The sequence below is a fragment of the Littorina saxatilis genome, linkage group LG11 (genome assembly GCF_037325665.1).
Source record: "Littorina saxatilis isolate snail1 linkage group LG11, US_GU_Lsax_2.0, whole genome shotgun sequence".
NCBI lineage: Eukaryota > Metazoa > Mollusca > Gastropoda > Littorinimorpha > Littorinidae > Littorina > Littorina saxatilis.
In genome coordinates this window covers 31,949,994-31,968,111 of record NC_090255.1, presented here as the reverse complement: position 1 = coordinate 31,968,111, position 18,118 = coordinate 31,949,994, and the positions used below count along the sequence as shown (strand labels likewise).

Below are 18,118 nucleotides of genomic sequence, written 5' to 3'. Positions count from 1 at the left end.
GAGTACCCAAACAAAACGTCATAAATTGAACAAAAATAAAGCAATCTTCATAAAATTTATTTACACACACAAGTAGCCTCTGCATGATTTGCACAGATAATTTTAGCGTTCTAGCTTGTCTTTCAGGAAAGTTATGCTCATTCTACAGAACGTGCTCCAAATGGCCTCCGCGCCGCTGCAGGCAAACTTGAACTCGCCGCGCTAAGTTATCAATCACCCGCACACACTCCTGTTGCGAGATTCCGCGAATGGTTGTTGTGATGGCTCTCTTGAGTTCTGTGATTGTCTGTGGGTTGTTCCTGTGGACGTTGTCTTTCAGGAACCCCCAAAGATAGAAATCTGGGGGATTTAAATCCCGGGGAGGCCATTTGGAGCATGTTCTGTATAGAATGAGCATAACTTTCCTGAAAGACAAGCTAGAACGCTAAAATTTTCTGTGCAAATCATGCAGAGGCTACTTGTGTGTGTAAACAAATTTTATGAAGATTGCTTTATCTTTGTTCAATTTATGACGTTTTGTTTGGGTACTCTTTTTTTTGTGGTCACCTTGTATTTGACTGTGTCTATTTGCATGTACTTGTGATGTATGTAGATGTATGCACACACACACACACACTGTGACACAAACACACACACACTGTGACACACACACAAACACGTACACCACCACCACAAGAAACACACACATGTATTATGTTGAATTATCTATGAATTGTTTAAACCAAACTCAACCTCCTCTAAGCACAAGACAGTTGCTAGAGACAGATAAAACATGAAGTTTTACAAGCAAAAGTTTATTACACACAGACACACACACACACACACACACACACACACATACTTTCTCTCCTTCAACATCTGCCAGAATAAAGCACAAATTAACAGTAGCTATGAACAGATTTATTTTGTGAAACATGAAGTTTTGCAAGACAACGCTCATCACACACTCAGACACAAACACAGAGAACAAGAAGAGCAAACGCTCGATCGAGTCACTTTCGCAGTTCTGAATATTATATGAGGCATCAGATGGACAGGAAGAAATTGCTATTCACAACACAATGAGTCACGTTCACATAAAATTTGAGCCCGGTCACTTTTATAGTTTCCGAGAAAAGCCCAACGTTAAGTTGTGTGTTGCCGAACAGAAAAGGCTAGTTATCTCCCTTGTTTTTCTGATAACGTTCGTAAAAGGCTACAGATGTAAATACTTTGATGTAAAGAATAATCCTACAAAGTTTCAATCACATCCGATGAACTTTGTCAAAGATATAAAATGTCTAATTTTTCCTTTGACGCTGACCTGTGACCTTGAAAAAGGTCAAAGGTCAACGAAACCATCGTTAAAGTGTAGAGGTCATTGGAGGTCACGACTAAACAAAATATGAGCCCGATCGCTTTGATAGTTTCCGAGAAAAGTCCAACGTTAAGGTGGTTTTTTCCTTTGACGCTGACCTGTGACCTTGAAAAAGGTCAAAGGTCAACGAAACCATCGTTAAAGTGTAGAGGTCATTGGAGGTCACGACTAAACAAAATATGAGCCCGATCGCTTTGATAGTTTCCGAGAAAAGTCCAACGTTAAGGTGGTGTCTACGGACGGCCGGCCGGACAGACTAACACTGACCGATTACATAGTCACTTTTTCTCAAGTGACTCAAAAATGTCATGCAAATGAGAGAAAAATAAATCAATCAACAAGCTGATGTCTGACATCAAAGGCTAAAAACATTTCACATCATGCGTTCTTAAAAAACCCACTTAGTCTAAAGGGGACTCTGCCATATACACACACAATGAGAAGCCTAAGCTAGGGTATATCCCTTTGTATTTTCCACATTTACCTAGAATTTACATTGTAAAACCCAGACAGCAAAAGAATACCATTCAAAAAGGGGAAAAAAGCAGAAAACAGGAATCCTTGACTTGTTTACCCAAGCAGATCGTTGAATACCTTTATAGCTGGTCCTGCTTCAGATTGTACAATTCTGCAAACCACACACACACAGAGGAAAGCACACAGACACACACACACACAGTCAAACACACAAAGCCACACACACAACACAGGAATGCACACACACATTCAGTCATATACACACAGAGAAATGCACACACACATACATAGATGTCAGGGATGGCCAAATTGTCCGGCTGACCACTGTCACTGAAAATTCTGGTAAAATTGAACACTTTTGGTTTAACAATCAAGTTTCTAAGCCATCTAAATACTGCAGATGTATGTACCAGGCCGGCAACATTTCTGGCAGGCTAGTAAAGGCCCGTCCAGACACTCCCGGCCGACCCTGTCCACATTTGACTTATGCTCAAAACGGCGCACCGCGTCGTGCTATGATCGCGAAGCGTTATTTGCAGAAGAATAGCGCGTGTTCTAATTTCTATGACACAGACATAGAACGACGGAAATTTGACCAATCAGAGCAAACCAGAGCGATGACGTCAGCTGCTCGCGGCGCGGCAGTCGAATGCAACTGAACCTTCTTGTCAGCTGACCCGCTCCACTGATACCGCATTGTGAAAAAAATCGTCGATGTGTGGCCACTCGGCAAATTCCGCGCGACGCACAAAACGGCCTGCGGCGCATAGAGCGTAAAACGGCGGCCAAGTCTGGACAGGGCTTTACTTTCTTGAAGTTAGTCGCCTGGCTGGCGAGTTAAAAGATGGAGATTTTGCCATCCCTGGACAGACACATAGACATAGACACCCACAAACACACATCAGAACAAGCAGCACGTTCAAAAAGCATCTCTCACACGGAGACAGGGCCTATTGTCTCTGTCAATTCTTGGAGTGAGTAGTGTGCTCAGGGGTCAGTCGACACACAGCAGAAGCCCTCAGCCACAAATTATTGGTTTCTGTTTCTCTGCAAATAAAAAACAGCTAAAAAACTTGTACAATACTGGCAATACATGAAAACACAACCAAATCTCAATAATACGACAAAGAAGTAAAATAAACTAAAAGAGCAACGGCTACATCCTTTAGAGTGGCAAGGTGCAGTTTCACTGGTTATTGGGGCCAACCGATCATTGCCTATTTTGGCATAACAGATTTCTACTGGTACAGTGGAATCCCGACTGGCGCAGTGGCGGGGTGGTAAGACGTCGGCCTCTTAATCGGAAGGTCGAGGGTTCGAATCCCGGCCACGGCCGTCTGGTGGGTTAAGTGTGGAGATTTTTCCGATCTCCCAGGTCAACTTATGTGCAGACCTGCTAGTGGCTTATCCCCCTTCGTGTGTACACGCAAGCACAAGACCAAGTGCGCACGGAAAAGATCCTGTAATCCATGTCAGAGTTCGGTGGGTTATAGAAACACAAAAATACCCAGCATGCTTTCTCCGAAAGCGGCGTATGTCTCCCTAAATGGCGGGGTAAAAACAATCATACACGTACAATTCCACTTTCAGCCCACGAACGAAGAAGAGAAGAAGAAGTGGAATCCCACCCTCCTCCCTTTTAAGACCTCCCAACATTTTAAGACCTTGCTTCCTTAGATTTTCTGTTCACAACCTCTGCAAATATACCTCCATTTTAACATTCCAGCCTTTTTAAGACATGAGTTTCCCAGATTTCTGGACTTAAAAAAGAGGGGTTCTACTGTATGGTCACACAAAAAATAAAAAAAATAAAAACAGTATTGATTAAAATGGAAATCAACAAACTCACATTTCCCCTTCTGGTAGGTCCCTTTTCACGGAAGTACTGCTGGCCTGACGGCCTGTTGTTGCGGCCTGACTGTGGGCGTCTGTCGTGTCGCACCTCTCGCTGGTATGGGGCTGACCTTGCTCGATGGAACGGCTCCTGGTCGTAGTTTTGTAGAAGCTCATGCTCCTGCCTGATTCGAGCCTGCGTCAGCTGGAAAATAAAGCATACCTTTTTTACTACGTTAATCAAACAGAGTGGAGTTACTTCTGGCTACAAAAAATTCTCCCCATGGAGGAGCAGCAGGCATGGGAATGGCTGAATAAAAAGTCCGCTGAAAACAGGGGAGGGAGCCAAAAACAGGGGGTCCAGGGGTCCTCCCCCGGAAAAAAAATGTTTAAAGATAAAAATCTACGCAATCTGAGGGGTATTTGGGACAAAGTTTAGCATTTAATTTCACATAAATATGCAGGTGTTTTAGCTGCAACTTTTAGCTGCAACCTGAAGTTTTAACAATTCTGAACAAAGGATTGTGCATACTTTATGACTTTCTTGCAAACATTCACTCACTGCTCTCACTCTCAATCATACTTGTCAAACCCACGAGGAAACATGTGATAGGATCCAGCTCATCTTTAACTTTCTCTTATTCCAGGTATTGAATCAAAGGGAATGAATAATACAATGATAAAAAAAATTTTTTTTTTTTTTCGTTAGTAGATGCTCGCTGAGGGCAATGAAACCACGATTGCTGTACACAATTTCTCTGTCACAAAGGGTGCATCTTGCTTGACCGGGCGTGTCGACTTTTCATATGTGTTCACCGATCCGCTCTTGCTTGTCACTAACTTTAACCTCTTTGGAAACCCAATCCCATTTCCACTGGTTAACCACACCTTTTTCGTCATAATCCTGGCCGCGTCGAACAATATTCGATACCGAAGACATGAAGTTTTCTTTCAAATCGAACACAAGAGACGCGTCTTTGTCTCGGGCAAGTCAATCAATCAATCAATCAATGAGTCTTATATCGCGCATATTCCGTGGGTACAGTTCTAGGCGCTCTGCAGTGATGCCGTGTGAGATGAAATTTTATACGGCCAGTAGATTGCAGCCATTTCGGCGCATATTTACCTTTCACGGCCTATTATTCCAAGTCACACGGGTATAGGTAGACAATTATTAACTGTGCCTAAGCAATTTTGCCAGGAAAGACCCTTTTGTCAATCGTGGGATCTTTAACGTGCACACCCAATGTAGTGTACACGGGGGGAGCTTCGGACACCGAAGAGAGTCTGCACACAAAGTTGACTCTGTGAAATAAATTTCCGCCGAACCTGGGATCGAACTCACGCTGACAGCGGCCAACTGAATACAAATCCAGCGCGCTACCAACTGAGCTATATCCCCGCCCCGGGCAAGTAAACCACATGCAGCGGATGTTGCGTGAACGTCTGTTTCATATCATGTGGGACAGCCAAGACTACAAAAGCTGAAGTCAACCGTCAGTTCCGGATAGTGGCTTGTGCCATTTGAAGACACCCGACCGTTTGAGAATAAAAACCTCATATACGATTTTTGAGGGATTTTTTTCCCCCGCTGAAACTCCTCACGAAAACCGCTGAAATTAGCGGATCCGCGGACCATTCCCATGCCTGAGTAGATTGGGGAAGGGAACTAACAAAATATCAGTAGGCTACTGTTTAAAAACCTCTCACACCCTTTTTCCATACAACAACCTTTTATATTCTGTTAATACTTGAATTTTGTCCAACCCATTGCTGCTGGAACACTTATTCCAAATACCAAAACAAACAAAAAAAGAATTCTGGTACTGTATCGCCACATCTTAGGCCCAAAAAAAAAAGGTCTGTTTACAGTAACCCGACCGACCCTAGTTTTTAGGCCCGACTCTAATCTTTTTTTTGGATCGTCTGAAAAAAAAAACCCGCATCCAAAATAGAGCTGTTTGCGCTCAAACAGCAGACGACAGAAGGGAGGTAAGCTCAAAGTACTGTTTATAGTTATGTTGGGCAAAAACAGGGATTGATGAGAAGAAATGAACTGTGAAACATCATAGAGAGGGGAGAACAAAAAAAATGAAAAAAAAAATTGGAAAAAAAATAATACAATTTTTTTTTTAAAAAAGCCGACCTACCGACCCTATTTTTTCACCCTATGTTACCGTAAACAGACCTTTTTTTTTTTTTTGTTGCCTTATACACAACTGGCATTATCACTTCAATATCTTTCCCCTGAAAACAAAGACAAAACAAAATTTACCCTGGCTTGTTCCTGTAGCATCATCAGCTCTCTCTGAGCTGCCTGCATCTGGGCCTGAATGCCGGCGTGAACAGCTTGAATGTTGCAATCTGGTTCTCTTGGTCCCGCCCCCCTTGGAATTTCTGCAGACACAATGCATGAGTTTAAACAGCAGCCTGAACAGTCAACTTCAATCAATCAATCAATATGAGGCTTATATCGCGCGTATTCCGTGGGTACAGTTCTAAGCGCAGGGATTTTATTTTTAATTTTTTTAAAATTTTTATGCAATTTATATCGCGCACATATTCAAGGCACAGGGATTTATTTATGCCGTGTGAGATGGAATTTTATTTACACAATACATCACGCATTCACATCGGCCAGCAGATCGCAGCCATTTCGGCGCATATCCTACTTTTCACGGCCTATTATTCCAAGTCACACGGGTACTTTGGTGGACATTTTTATCTATGCCTATACAATTTTGCCAGGAAAGACCCTTTCGTCAATCGTGGGATCTTTAACGTGCACACCCCAATGTAGTGTACACGAAGGGACCTCGGTTTTTCGTCTCATCCGAAAGACTAGCACTTGAACCCACCACCTAGGTTAGGAAAGGGGGGAGAAAATTGCTAACGCCCTGACCCAGGGTCGAACTCGCAACCTCTCACTTCCGAGCGCAAGTGCGTTACCACTCGGCCACCCAGTCCAACTTGCAAGAATCAGAACAAGGAGAAAAAGAGGAAATAACATAAAAACATGTCTTGATGATAGACAATTCATTCCTCAGTCAGCAAAGTGATTATGAGTTATTTCTAATATGCTGACCGTAAGGAAATGATACAAGGCATGTCGAGAAAAAAGATATCAAGCATGAGCCTTTTAGGCGAATGCTGATATCGTTTGTGAGACATGACTGTTGTCATTTGCTAACAGTCCGCATATTAGAAATAACGGTTTTATTACCGTTTAATTCGACCAAATCAAATGTCGAAGCGACCCCGCGAATTAGACAGAACAGCCGCAATGGGAACTGGAGCGCTCCTACCTGATTATGCCTGTCAGACAAAGAATTCTCGTGACCTGGGTCAGCCAATCAGAGTAATACTCCTGACGTGATGAATATTCACAGATCAAATGCGTTTGACACACAGCAATCTCACAAGATAAACCATGTTCAACATGCGTTTCGGTTGCTTCGCTTTTTCTTGTTGAATAGAGAGCGACAGATTTAGAACCGACTCAAGACGGATGGGAAATGACGTAAAGATATATTTGACGTAACGCGAGTGACGCATTTTCACTTGATTTTCCGAACTTACGTAATTGAGATTTCAAGTGAGCGGGTCGGCATTTCACACTCAGAGGATGGGCGGTACCTTGCTGTTCCGTAAAGCACCCACCGACAAAACTCGCTTATCGGTATTTTTTTAGATAAAGAGAGTATTATCTGACAGCATTTGAAGTGTCATTCTGTAGAATAAATCACGCTGATATTGTTGATTTACATTTTTACTTTCTTTTGTCAATTTTTACCTTGATATACAAAAAGGGTCCCTGCCTGAACGTTATAACATTTAGAGGGTCACCTAGAATCCGTCCTGATTGGTCAAAAAGCCATATGGGGCACTGAATTGGTAATAAAGAGCAATAATAATAATAAGAATAATGATAATGATATTAATGCATTGTAAATCCTAGTATATAGCCTCTTACAAAATTGGGAAAAAAACACCAAGAAAACAAAGAAAAATATACAAAACACTTCCCAATGTAATAAACACACACATTCTCACAAAATTACACCTGAGATAATATGGCACATAAAAAGAAGTATTTTTGGGGGCAAGAAAACTTTACATATACAGTATTGCAATTAATAAACTTTATTGACGTAAGAAGGCTGCAAGGCAAATATTCTTATTCTTCTTCTGCGTTCGGGGGCTGAAACTCACATGTACACTCATGTTGTTGCACGAGTGGATTTTTACGTGTATGACCATTTTTACCCCGCCATTTGTGCAGCCATACACCGCTTTCGGAGGAAGCATGCTGGGTATTTTCGTGTTTCTATAACCCACCGAACTCGGACATGGATTACAGGATCTTTTCCTTGTGCTCTTTGTCTTGTGCTTTCGTGTACACACGAAGGGAAATAAGCCACTATCAGGTCTGCACATAAGTTGACCTGGGAGATCGAAAAAATCTCCACCTTAACCCACCAGGCGCGGCCGGGATTCGAACCCACGACCTTCCGCTTTGGAGGCCGGCGTCTTACCACCAAGCCCGTCACAAGGAAAATATAATACTATTAGAAACAAGAGGCGAAGCCTTCAAGGCTCACGTAAGAAATAGACAAACAGTAACACAAACTCAATCACTCCGTCACACATACACACCCACACACACAGTAAGCTTAGGTGACACTGTGCAAGAAAGAGAGACACTAGATCTAGATCTGTCTGTGTCTGCATGTAGCCTACTTACAGGGACACGACTGCCAAATAGTCTCGGCCCGCTCAAAATAACAATGACCGAGACCACACACACCACGCGAGAGAGAAAGACTACAGGGAGGCATGCCGTCATGATGCATTAATTGACGTCAAACACTTTTGACCGTGACGTAATCTTATGCGAGCTTTATCCATAGTCTTGGATAACCACTCGCACATAGACTCGGAAATGTTAAAGTTTCTACCACAGACATACACACACACACACGCACACACACACGCACGCACGCACAAACGCACAGACAAAGTTACGATCGCATAGGCTACACTTCGTGAGCCAAAAACAAGTAATGGCAACAACAACAAAACTTGGTAAGCAGCTATAACAAGCGTACCTCCAAGCAGACTGGGAATCCGGCCCCTACTGGGTGAACCCGTCCAGTTAACATTTCTCGGTCCTTGTCTCGACACGTTTCCACCTCTTCGTGGCAGTCCCTGCTGTCCTCCCCTTGACGACCCAGAGCGCCCTCCTCTTCTCGCATCGAAGTTGCTTCCCATGGGCGGCCCCCGAGTTGCTCCCCTTGACCCTCCAGGGTAAGCTCCCCTTGAAGGCTGGTGAAGAAGTTTGCCCCCGCGTGAAACGCCTCTGTACGCCCCTTGCAGTCTTTTAGCCGCTACACCCGACCTCCCTGGTCTTGGTGGTGGTGGGCGCCTCATCCTTTCTCCATCATGAAGCCTTAAATTGTCTTGATGAGACAGGTTAGAAGAATCAAAATAAGCCTTGCAAATAATCACAGGCTTGTGAAAGTGATACCGACTAAGATGCATAATTATTAATTTGGATTCAGCTTATTACCGGGGTACTCACTACTGTGCTCAAATAAGGACAAGCTGCCTGTCTGTAGTACAGAAACTGCCTTTACTGCCTTTTCTTTTTTCTTTTTTTTTTGGCCACAATATACAGGAGATAACATTAAAAAGTTGATCTTACTTTTACCCTCTCTCCTTCTTCCTTCACCCTCCCCCCACCTCCCTTCCTGCCTGAACACAAAAACATCTTTTGAAGAATACATTTAAACAAGCCACACAAAAGAATGTGTAAAGCTAGGCTTCGGATTTTAAGGCAAATGGTACATGTAAATAAATGGAGGCAACAACAACAAAGACTTACTTTGTTTTTCTCGTGCCAGTCGTCCCCTGCTCGCTCTGAAGACCTTAGAGAAGTCGGGACCAAAGACACCCCCCGAGCCAAGCGGGCATTTGATCAATTTTTTTTTGACATCCTCCGTGGCCGACTCCATCCTCTTGGCGTAGCTTATACGGCGTGTTACCTGCAAAGAGGCCGCGGTTAAGACGGCCTCGCCGACAGCTACCGGGGCTCCGAGACTCAGCCCCTTCACCAAGCGTCTCATGGACTCCACATCGGCAATGCTCACTTCGTCTTGCTCACTCAAGAGCTTCAGAGCGTACGAAGCTCGCTCCATGAAGCAAGCGAGGGCTGTCAGACTTCGCCAATTTTTTTCGAACTGTACGGGTATATTTTTTCGAAACACCACATACTGGTTTTGACCCTTGGCACCAAGCAAGTGCAAACCTGCCTCCGGCTGAGGCGGCTTCACATCAAAGAGAGAACCAATGGTCTCGTAGTGGCTACGCCAGTACCAGTACCGCAGCGGCAAAGCGCTGGTTTGCACAAAGGATGAGGCGTTGAAACTTGGGGCAGAGAGCAAGCTGTTCAATACTTCCACCAGCTGTAGAATATCATGCGATTTCAGATCGGGAGAGGCCGCATTTCCGTCCCCGTGCATGGCTTCCTCTTGTATAGTGTCAGACCCTGGATTCTCCGAACAAGCGAGTTCATGCAGACAACGTGCTATCTCTAGTCTGCATTCCTCCATGGTAGCCTTAGATTGGCTATCCTCCTTGGCTTTTTTGTCTTGAGCTTTGTTCTCAGGTTCTTTCTCCTTTGTCTTGCTGTCCTTGTCTTTCTTCAAATCTTTTTGGGGTTGAACCTGCACGGCTTTGGACGACTCGGAACTTTCAGTGGGACCTCCTTCACCCTCCTTTTCCTCTTTGGCTGGTCCTTGCTCCATGGTCTTTTCTCCACTCTGAGCCTCGATCTCTTTTCCACCAAAAAACTCAGCGGTCTCAAACGGCGCCGCCCTGAGGCTTAGCTTCTTGCTGCTGCTGGCATTCAGATTCTTCAAATACGAGTCCCTCCTGAGCAGCCGCACGTCCGCAAAAAACGCCAACGCTGAGCCTCCCATTGTCAGCGTGCTGCTGTGCAGCCCCTCCACGATGTGTTTGAGGGAGGTCAAGTCATCACTGTCAAGGTCGTCCTTCTTCAAAATCTCCGTCAGAGCACATGTCGCCAGGTCTTGAAACGAGGCTAGAGAGATCAGGGCTCTGGCTCTGCCTTCCAAAGTTAAGGCCATTTTCAACGGCACAATCACAACCCCCCAAGTATCCGCTATCTCTTTGTTGCTGTTAAATGGCTCCTTGTATGCCTGTGTGCGGATGTCACAGTAGATGTCGCAGTACGGGCGGCACTCACGGTCAAGACTGAAAAGCATGTTCTTTGGCAAGATGGCCTTGGGAAACATGATCGAAGATTTCAAGCTGGAAACATTCCAATTCGACAACCATTTGTTGATCAATTTTGTTGCCTCCTGCACTTTCAAGGACTGCGGGAAGGGGACACTACTCTTCTTGGCAGTCTCTCTCCCTTCCTTTGAAATCTCTTTCCCTGAAGTTTCCTTCTCCGATGTTCCCGTTTTCTCTTTCTCCGATGTTCCCGTTTTCTCCTTCTCCGATGTTCCCGTTTTCTCCTTTTCCGATGTTCCGGTTTTCTCCTTCTCCGATGTTCCGGTTTTCTCCTTCTCCGATGTTCCCGTTTTCTCCTTCTCCAGGGTTTCAGTTTTCTCCTTCTCTGAGGTTCCCGTTTTTTTCTTCTCCGAGATTTCCACAGTCTTCTTCTCCAAGGTTTCCACCTTAGCCTTTTCTGATGTTTCCACCGTCACCTTCTCCGAGATTCTCGTCTTTTTCTTCTCTGAGGCTGCTTTCTCCGCAGCAGATACCTGTACCCTTCCCTCCGTTCCTGCAGCATCAGACTTGTCTGGGATGGCGGACTTGGGTAAGGCTTTCAAGATCTCTGCCTTGCACACCTCCAGCATATCTCGCATGGTTGTGAACACTTCCCGCGCCTCTTGCTGGTCTATTGTGATATCAGCTGACTCCAGGATGTCGTCCTTTTCAACATGGTCTGTGAATAAACCAAAGTAAAAAAGGATTTTGTTCTGGAACATGTTTGCTTTATTTAACAAAAATGTATGCTTTATCCAACGCTAATGGGTAATGTATGGAACATGTAATGATGTGTGCTTTATCCAAAACTAACTGGTAAAGTATGGAACATGAATGCTTTATCTAACACTTGTAGGTAATTCATGCTTTATCTAACACTTATGGGTAATGTGTCAACCATGTCTGCTTAATCCAGCAGTAATGGGTCATTTATCAAAAATGTATGCTTTATCCATCACAAATGGGTAATTTATGGAACATGTATGCTTTATCCACCAATCTTGGTTCAGTTATGCAACAAGTCTGCTGTACCCACCAACCCTTGTTTATTTCATTATTTAATTGATGGAAAGTTTATGCCGTATTCACTGACCCTGGGTTTATTTTATTACCATGGAACATGTGTACTTTATTGACTGATCCTGGTTCATTTCTGGGACCTGTAGGTTAATTAACTAATGACAGTGACGATTGTGTTCTAATTAATAGTGCTGACCGTGATGATGCTGACAGCAGAAGCAGTGAAAGCATTTAGAAGAAATAACCATTTAAACCCTTGAAACATAAAAAAAAAATCAGGTCTTTAAAAAACCAAAAGTAAATTTACACCACAGAGGTTATCAACAGAAAATGGGAAAAGGCAAGGTCTTACTTGGGTGGGGGCAGCTGGAGACTTTTAATGGGAGGGTCTTACATTTTCTGTTTCACTAAATAAGTCACATTAAGTGACCCGACAATCCTTTATTTTTTATTACATTTAGTCAAGTTTTGACTAAATGTTTTAACATAGAGGGGGAATCGAGACGAGGGTCGTGGTGTATGTGTGTGTGTGTGTGTGTGTGTGTGTGCGTGTGTGTGTGTCTGTCTGTCTGTGCGTGTGTGTGTGTGTAGAGCGATTCAGACTAAACTACTGGACCGATCTTTATGAAATTTGACATGAGAGTTCCTGGGTATGAAATCCCCGAACGTTTTTTTCATTTTTTTGATAAATGTCTTTGATGACGTCATATCCGGCTTTTCGTGAAAGTTGAGGCGGCACTGTCACGCCCTCATTTTTCAACCAAATTGGTTCAAATTTTGGTCAAGTAATCTTCGACGAAGCCCGGACTTCGGTATTGCATTTCAGCGTGGTGGCTTAAAAATTAATTAATAACTTTGGTCATTAAAAATCGGAAAATTGTAAAAAAAATTAAAAATTTATAAAACGATCCAAATTTACGTTTATCTTATTCTCCATCATTTGCTGATTCCAAAAACATATAAATATGTTATATTCGGATTAAAAACAAGCTCTGAAAATTAAATATATAAAAATTATTATCAAAAATAAATTGTCCAAATCAATTTAAAAACACTTTCATCTTATTCCTTGTCGGTTCCTGATTCCAAAAACATATAGATATGATATGTTTGGATTAAAAACACGCTCAGAAAGTTAAAACAAAGAGAGGTACAGAAAATTAAAAGCGTGCTATCCTTCTTAGCGCAACTACTACCCCGCTCTTCTTGTCAATTTCACTGCCTATGCCGTGAGCGGTGGACTACGAGTATACGGTCTTGCTGCGTTGCATTGCGTTCAGTTTCATTCTGTGAGTTCGACAGCTACTTGACTAAATATTGTATTTTCGCCTTACGCGACTTGTTACATTTAGTCAAGTTTTGACTAAATGTTTTAACATAGAGGGGGAATCGAGACGAGGGTCGTGGTGTATGTGTGTGTGTGTGTGTGTGTGTGTGTGTGTGTGTGTGTCTGTCTGTCTGTCTGTCTGTCTGTGCGTGTGTAGAGCGATTCAGACTAAACTACTGGACCGATCTTTATGAAATTTGAAATAAGAGTTCCTGGGAAAGATATCCCCGGACGTTTTTTTATTTTTTTTCGATAAATGTCTTTGATGACGTCATATCCGGCATTTTGTAAAAGTTGAGGCACACCCTCATTTTTCAATCAAATTGATTGACATTTTGGCCAAGCAATCTTCGACGAAGACTTTGGTATTGCATTTCAGCTTGGAGGCTTACAATTTAATTAATGACTTTGGTCATTAAAAATCTGAAAATTACTTTTTAAGCCTCCAAGCTGAAATGCAATACCAAAGTCCGGCCTTTGTCGAAGATGCTGGATATTTTCGTGTTTCTATAACCCACCGAACTCTGACATGGATTACAGGATCTTTTCCGTGCGCACTTGGTCTTGTGCTTGCGTGTACACACGAAGGGGGATAAGCCACTAGCAGGTCTGCACATAAGTTGACCTGGGAGATCGGAAAAATCTCCACACTTAACCCACCAGGCGGCGTCAGGGGATATCATACCCGGGAACTCTCATGAAAAATGTCATAAAGATCAGTCCAGTAGTTTACTCTGAATCGCTCTGCACACATACACACAGACACACAGACACCACGACCCTCGTCTCGATTCCCCCCTCTATGTTAAAACATTTGTCAAAACTTGACTAAATGTAAAAAGGAGGGTGTCTTAAAATGGAGTTAAATTTACAGACCATCTGAGAAAGGAAGGTCTTAAGAAGGAGGAAGTCTTAAATTGGGGGTCTTAAAAGGGACCCCCGGGGGGGGGGGGGTTCCACTGTATCAGGAATCTCTCTCCCTTTCTCTCATCTAAAAAGATTGGCAGTCTCCTCACATAGTCCCGACATCGAAGGGAACGACTCTCAAAATGTTTACTTCTTTTTCAGAGTGTGGTGTCCGATACACGGGGTGATATCGGGGCAAAGCCGAAAAGTCATCACCTTGCAGTGTTCCTTGCGCAGTGGCAATTTCCAAGACTTCCAGATTTACGAGAACTCCGTCATATTGCCGCAAGCATATCCCTGCCTCCTGTGGAGAGCCCGCATCAAAAGTTGCTGTGCTGAAAAATACAAGGAAAGGAACATTACTTAAAATACATTAACGATTTTTGGTACATGTATTACAGTCGAATCTGACTATAATGACCACCCAAACATTTTTCATTTTTTATTTATTGTTTTTTTGCGAATGCATACAGGATTATGATCTTCCACTCATTCCGTAGAGTCACACAAGCAGGGATGTGGGAGATCAAACTTTTCTTCTGCCCGACAGGCTAGGACCTTTTGAAACTGGCTGGCTCACAGATTTAGTCGTCAATCAAAAATAAACGGAAACAAAGTTGCAGTTACCCAGTGCTGTTCTCCCCTCTCTGTCTGTCCACCATGTCTGTTAGAAAGACGGCTTGCAGAACATTGTCTGGCACTTGGTCTGGAACTTTATTCACAATCAGGTAGCTGTCCTCCTTTTCTTCCTCCCGTGTCTCTGCACATACACACAGACAATGAAATCAACCAAGATGATAAGATTAAGAATCCAGGATGAGTTGTTAAAGCTCAAGAATACCAATACATTTGTAGTATTTATTGTCTATGGAAAGAGAATGGACACAATTTAATTAATGCAGCTCGGATCAATGTATGACTAGTGTTGAAACCGTCCCCTGTGTGTGTGTGTGTGTGTGTGCATGTGGTGTGTGTGTGTGTGTGGTGTGGTGTGGTGTGTGTTTGTGTGTGTGTCCCTTCTGTCCAAGAATCTGACTTTAAAAGGCTGAGCAGTCAAATAAATTCTGTCTATTTTCAGTTGTCATGCTGGTCAGTGCACAAAAGACTCTTTAAGGTCAAACAAAAATATATGTTGGTTTAGGGTAACGTGACCAAAAAAGATAGGGTCGGTAGGTTGGCTTTTTTAATTATTTTTTTAAAGTTCAAATTTTTTTTTTAAAGATTTAGTCGAGTTTAAAGGAGGTTACTTCCCTTAGTCTTGATATGGTTTGCAAAATGTGCCTTTTTTTTTTTTGAGAAATGAAAAAAAAGTGTTGGGGTCAGTGGGGAAAAATAGGGTTACCCTAAACCAACATATATTTTTGTTTGGCCGAACAGTTTTGTTATAGTTTTTATTATAGACGTGACAGGCTCAAGATTTTACAGGCTTTTTATACAGGTGCGCAGTGGGAGACTTGGGGAGGAGAGTTGGGACACACGCACACACACGTATCAGGTGGCACTATCCATGCATAGTCAAATCAGTCATTGTACTAGGCTATCCCTCTGTCATTTAAGCATGCCAGTTACCGAAGAGAAAAGATTCAGAAGGAAAGTCAAGAAGGAAAGAGCATCAGACATGTCTGAACCTGACAAACACCACATGGTCGATGAACATTTTCCGTGTTCGCTCTCACCTGATCCAATTCCTCTTGGAATTGTGGGAGATAAAATCATAGATTGATTCGAGCTGCACTGTGTCCCCTCTTCTTTTCAAAAGTCAATTTCTCACTTTTACCAGTGTTCTTCAGCTCTACTCATCCATAGACTTGTTTCTCATTGATTCACCCACTCACTTATCCAAATACTCTTACACATATATATATATGGCCCAAAGTCAGAATAGGTGTCCATTTTTGTGACATACAAAATCAATTTTAAAAATGAACATTTTCTTTGTTTTGAAAATAGAGATGTATTTTAGAGCATAAATACGCAAGGAACAGCTATGATTTAAGAAAACTCATGTTTGATCACTTCACAGATTCAGGTTTAAAAGTTTGCAGGAGTTCATAACTTCACACCGTCACAAAATTTAGACTTGTTAAATCATTGTTGCTACATGTATTGGGTCTGTTTTAGACATCTGAGCAAATTGCTACAGCAAATTACTTTGCATTTCAAGCAAGTTAAACTTGTTTTGGCCACGCATGATGCAGATGTGAACTCCATTAATGGGAAGTTCATAACTTCACATAATTTACTTTTATTGGTATAATAAATTTAATTTATACAGGCAGGAAACAATTTGTTTTGTTTTTTAATCTGAAAAAGGTGAGCTGGAACATGAAGGTAATTTTTGAAGATGAAGTGTGGAGAAGATTTTTTGGTTATCTGTATTATTTATAGAAATTAATATTGTCACAATTTTTTCACAGCAAATATTGGCATAAGTTATCATTAAATCTACAATTTTGCTGTTTTTGTGCAAAATGTGCTTGAAAAGTACCATCAAAAGGATTTCAATACACCAAAATGTTTGTCTGACTCAAAGAGTTGGCAGAAACTGAAAGTATTTTTAGAATGTCCTAGGAGTTCATAACTTCACACCGTGACATCACAAACTATGGCTAATTCAAACCAAAGTAAGAAAGTGCATATGTCATCTTATTTTCTCTCCAGCTACTCTTTGTAATCAACATACAACTAAGTAATAAAAGTAAAACATTTGTGAAAACAAACGATAACAAAAATCATAAAATGTGAGCGTGCGCATAACTTCACAAGAATTTTTGTTATGTTGGTCTCTAGTACAGTTACTGTATAATATATTTGCAAAACAATGACAAACTGAGAACACAGAGTTATAGTATAGGCTAAAGCTGCACTTATATTACAAAATCAGATTTTAATTGCCAAAATAAAACAAATTGTTTGAAACTTGTGAAAGTTCATAACTTCACATCAATCGCACATTTATACTAAAATAACTAACTAAAGTCTCTTGCAAATAATTCTAAACAACTTAATGATTTACTTAACCAAACTCAGTCATGAAAACTGTTACCGAAATCATTATTTAGTTAGTGTTTATGTCAGCTGACTGTGTGTTCATAACTTCACATCATTTATTTAACTGAAAAGCTACGTACTAAAATCTGCTGGTAATTAAAATAAAAATGACATCAAACTGTAACAGCCTACTCTGGAGAAGAGCAGCACATCATTTGAGGTAGTGATTTAGTGTAGTAAATTAATTATTGTGGATAAATCATACTCATGGCATGTGTTCATAACTTCACACCGTGGGGCTGAGGGTCAGTTGATGTGAAGTTATGTACACCGTGCAGTCAACCCAGATTCATGCTGGAATTATCAAAATGTAATTTTGAGGGTTGATATTCAGAACACTTCTTACAAAATGTCCAGATAAAGTCAAATGTACTCTTTTGCTATTAACAAGGCATTATTTTAAACACGCCCTTGAAAAATGAGCTTGAGTTATGTGAAGTTATGAACTTCATGACAAAACGGCTAAGTACTTCAGAAAGAAACAGTCAGCAGCCAGTAGATTCTTTTTGTGATGAAAATCATGGTACAGTGTAATTTGGAAACTGAAAATAGTCATTTTACATATATTTTGGGTTTTGACATGAGTTAGTAACTCTCACATAAAAATAGTGCGCAAGACACAGAGAAAATGGCTAACTAAAGCATACTGCTTGACTTTAGTGACAAAAATTGCTTAGTATCTAAATCTAATGTACTTTTATATGCAAAATTGCTGTTCCACTACAACCTTAACTTTCATGGCTAGCATTTAAGGACAAAAAACACTCTCAGTGGAGATAGTAGGAAAGTTCATAACTTTCTCACAAGAATTTTTTATTTCTCAATTACTCAAACACCAATGAATGAACTTG

At 41.7% G+C, this 18,118-nt stretch overlaps 1 protein-coding gene across 1 annotated transcript in view; it reads right to left on the bottom strand.

Annotated features, from left to right (window-relative positions):
- Positions 1-878: 878 nt before the first annotated feature.
- LOC138980591 (microtubule-associated protein futsch-like) overlaps positions 879-18,118 on the bottom strand; it is a 41,126-nt gene continuing 23,886 nt past the window's right edge. The window contains exons 6-12 of the mRNA XM_070353495.1: positions 14,844-14,976; positions 14,433-14,551; positions 9,552-11,642; positions 8,776-9,126; positions 5,943-6,064; positions 3,684-3,872; positions 879-2,881 (exon numbers count right to left, since the gene is read on the bottom strand). Coding sequence (XP_070209596.1) covers positions 2,864-2,881; positions 3,684-3,872; positions 5,943-6,064; positions 8,776-9,126; positions 9,552-11,642; positions 14,433-14,551; positions 14,844-14,976 — 3,023 coding nt within the window. The 3' untranslated portion in view covers positions 879-2,863. The remainder of the gene's footprint in view (positions 2,882-3,683; positions 3,873-5,942; positions 6,065-8,775; positions 9,127-9,551; positions 11,643-14,432; positions 14,552-14,843; positions 14,977-18,118) is intronic.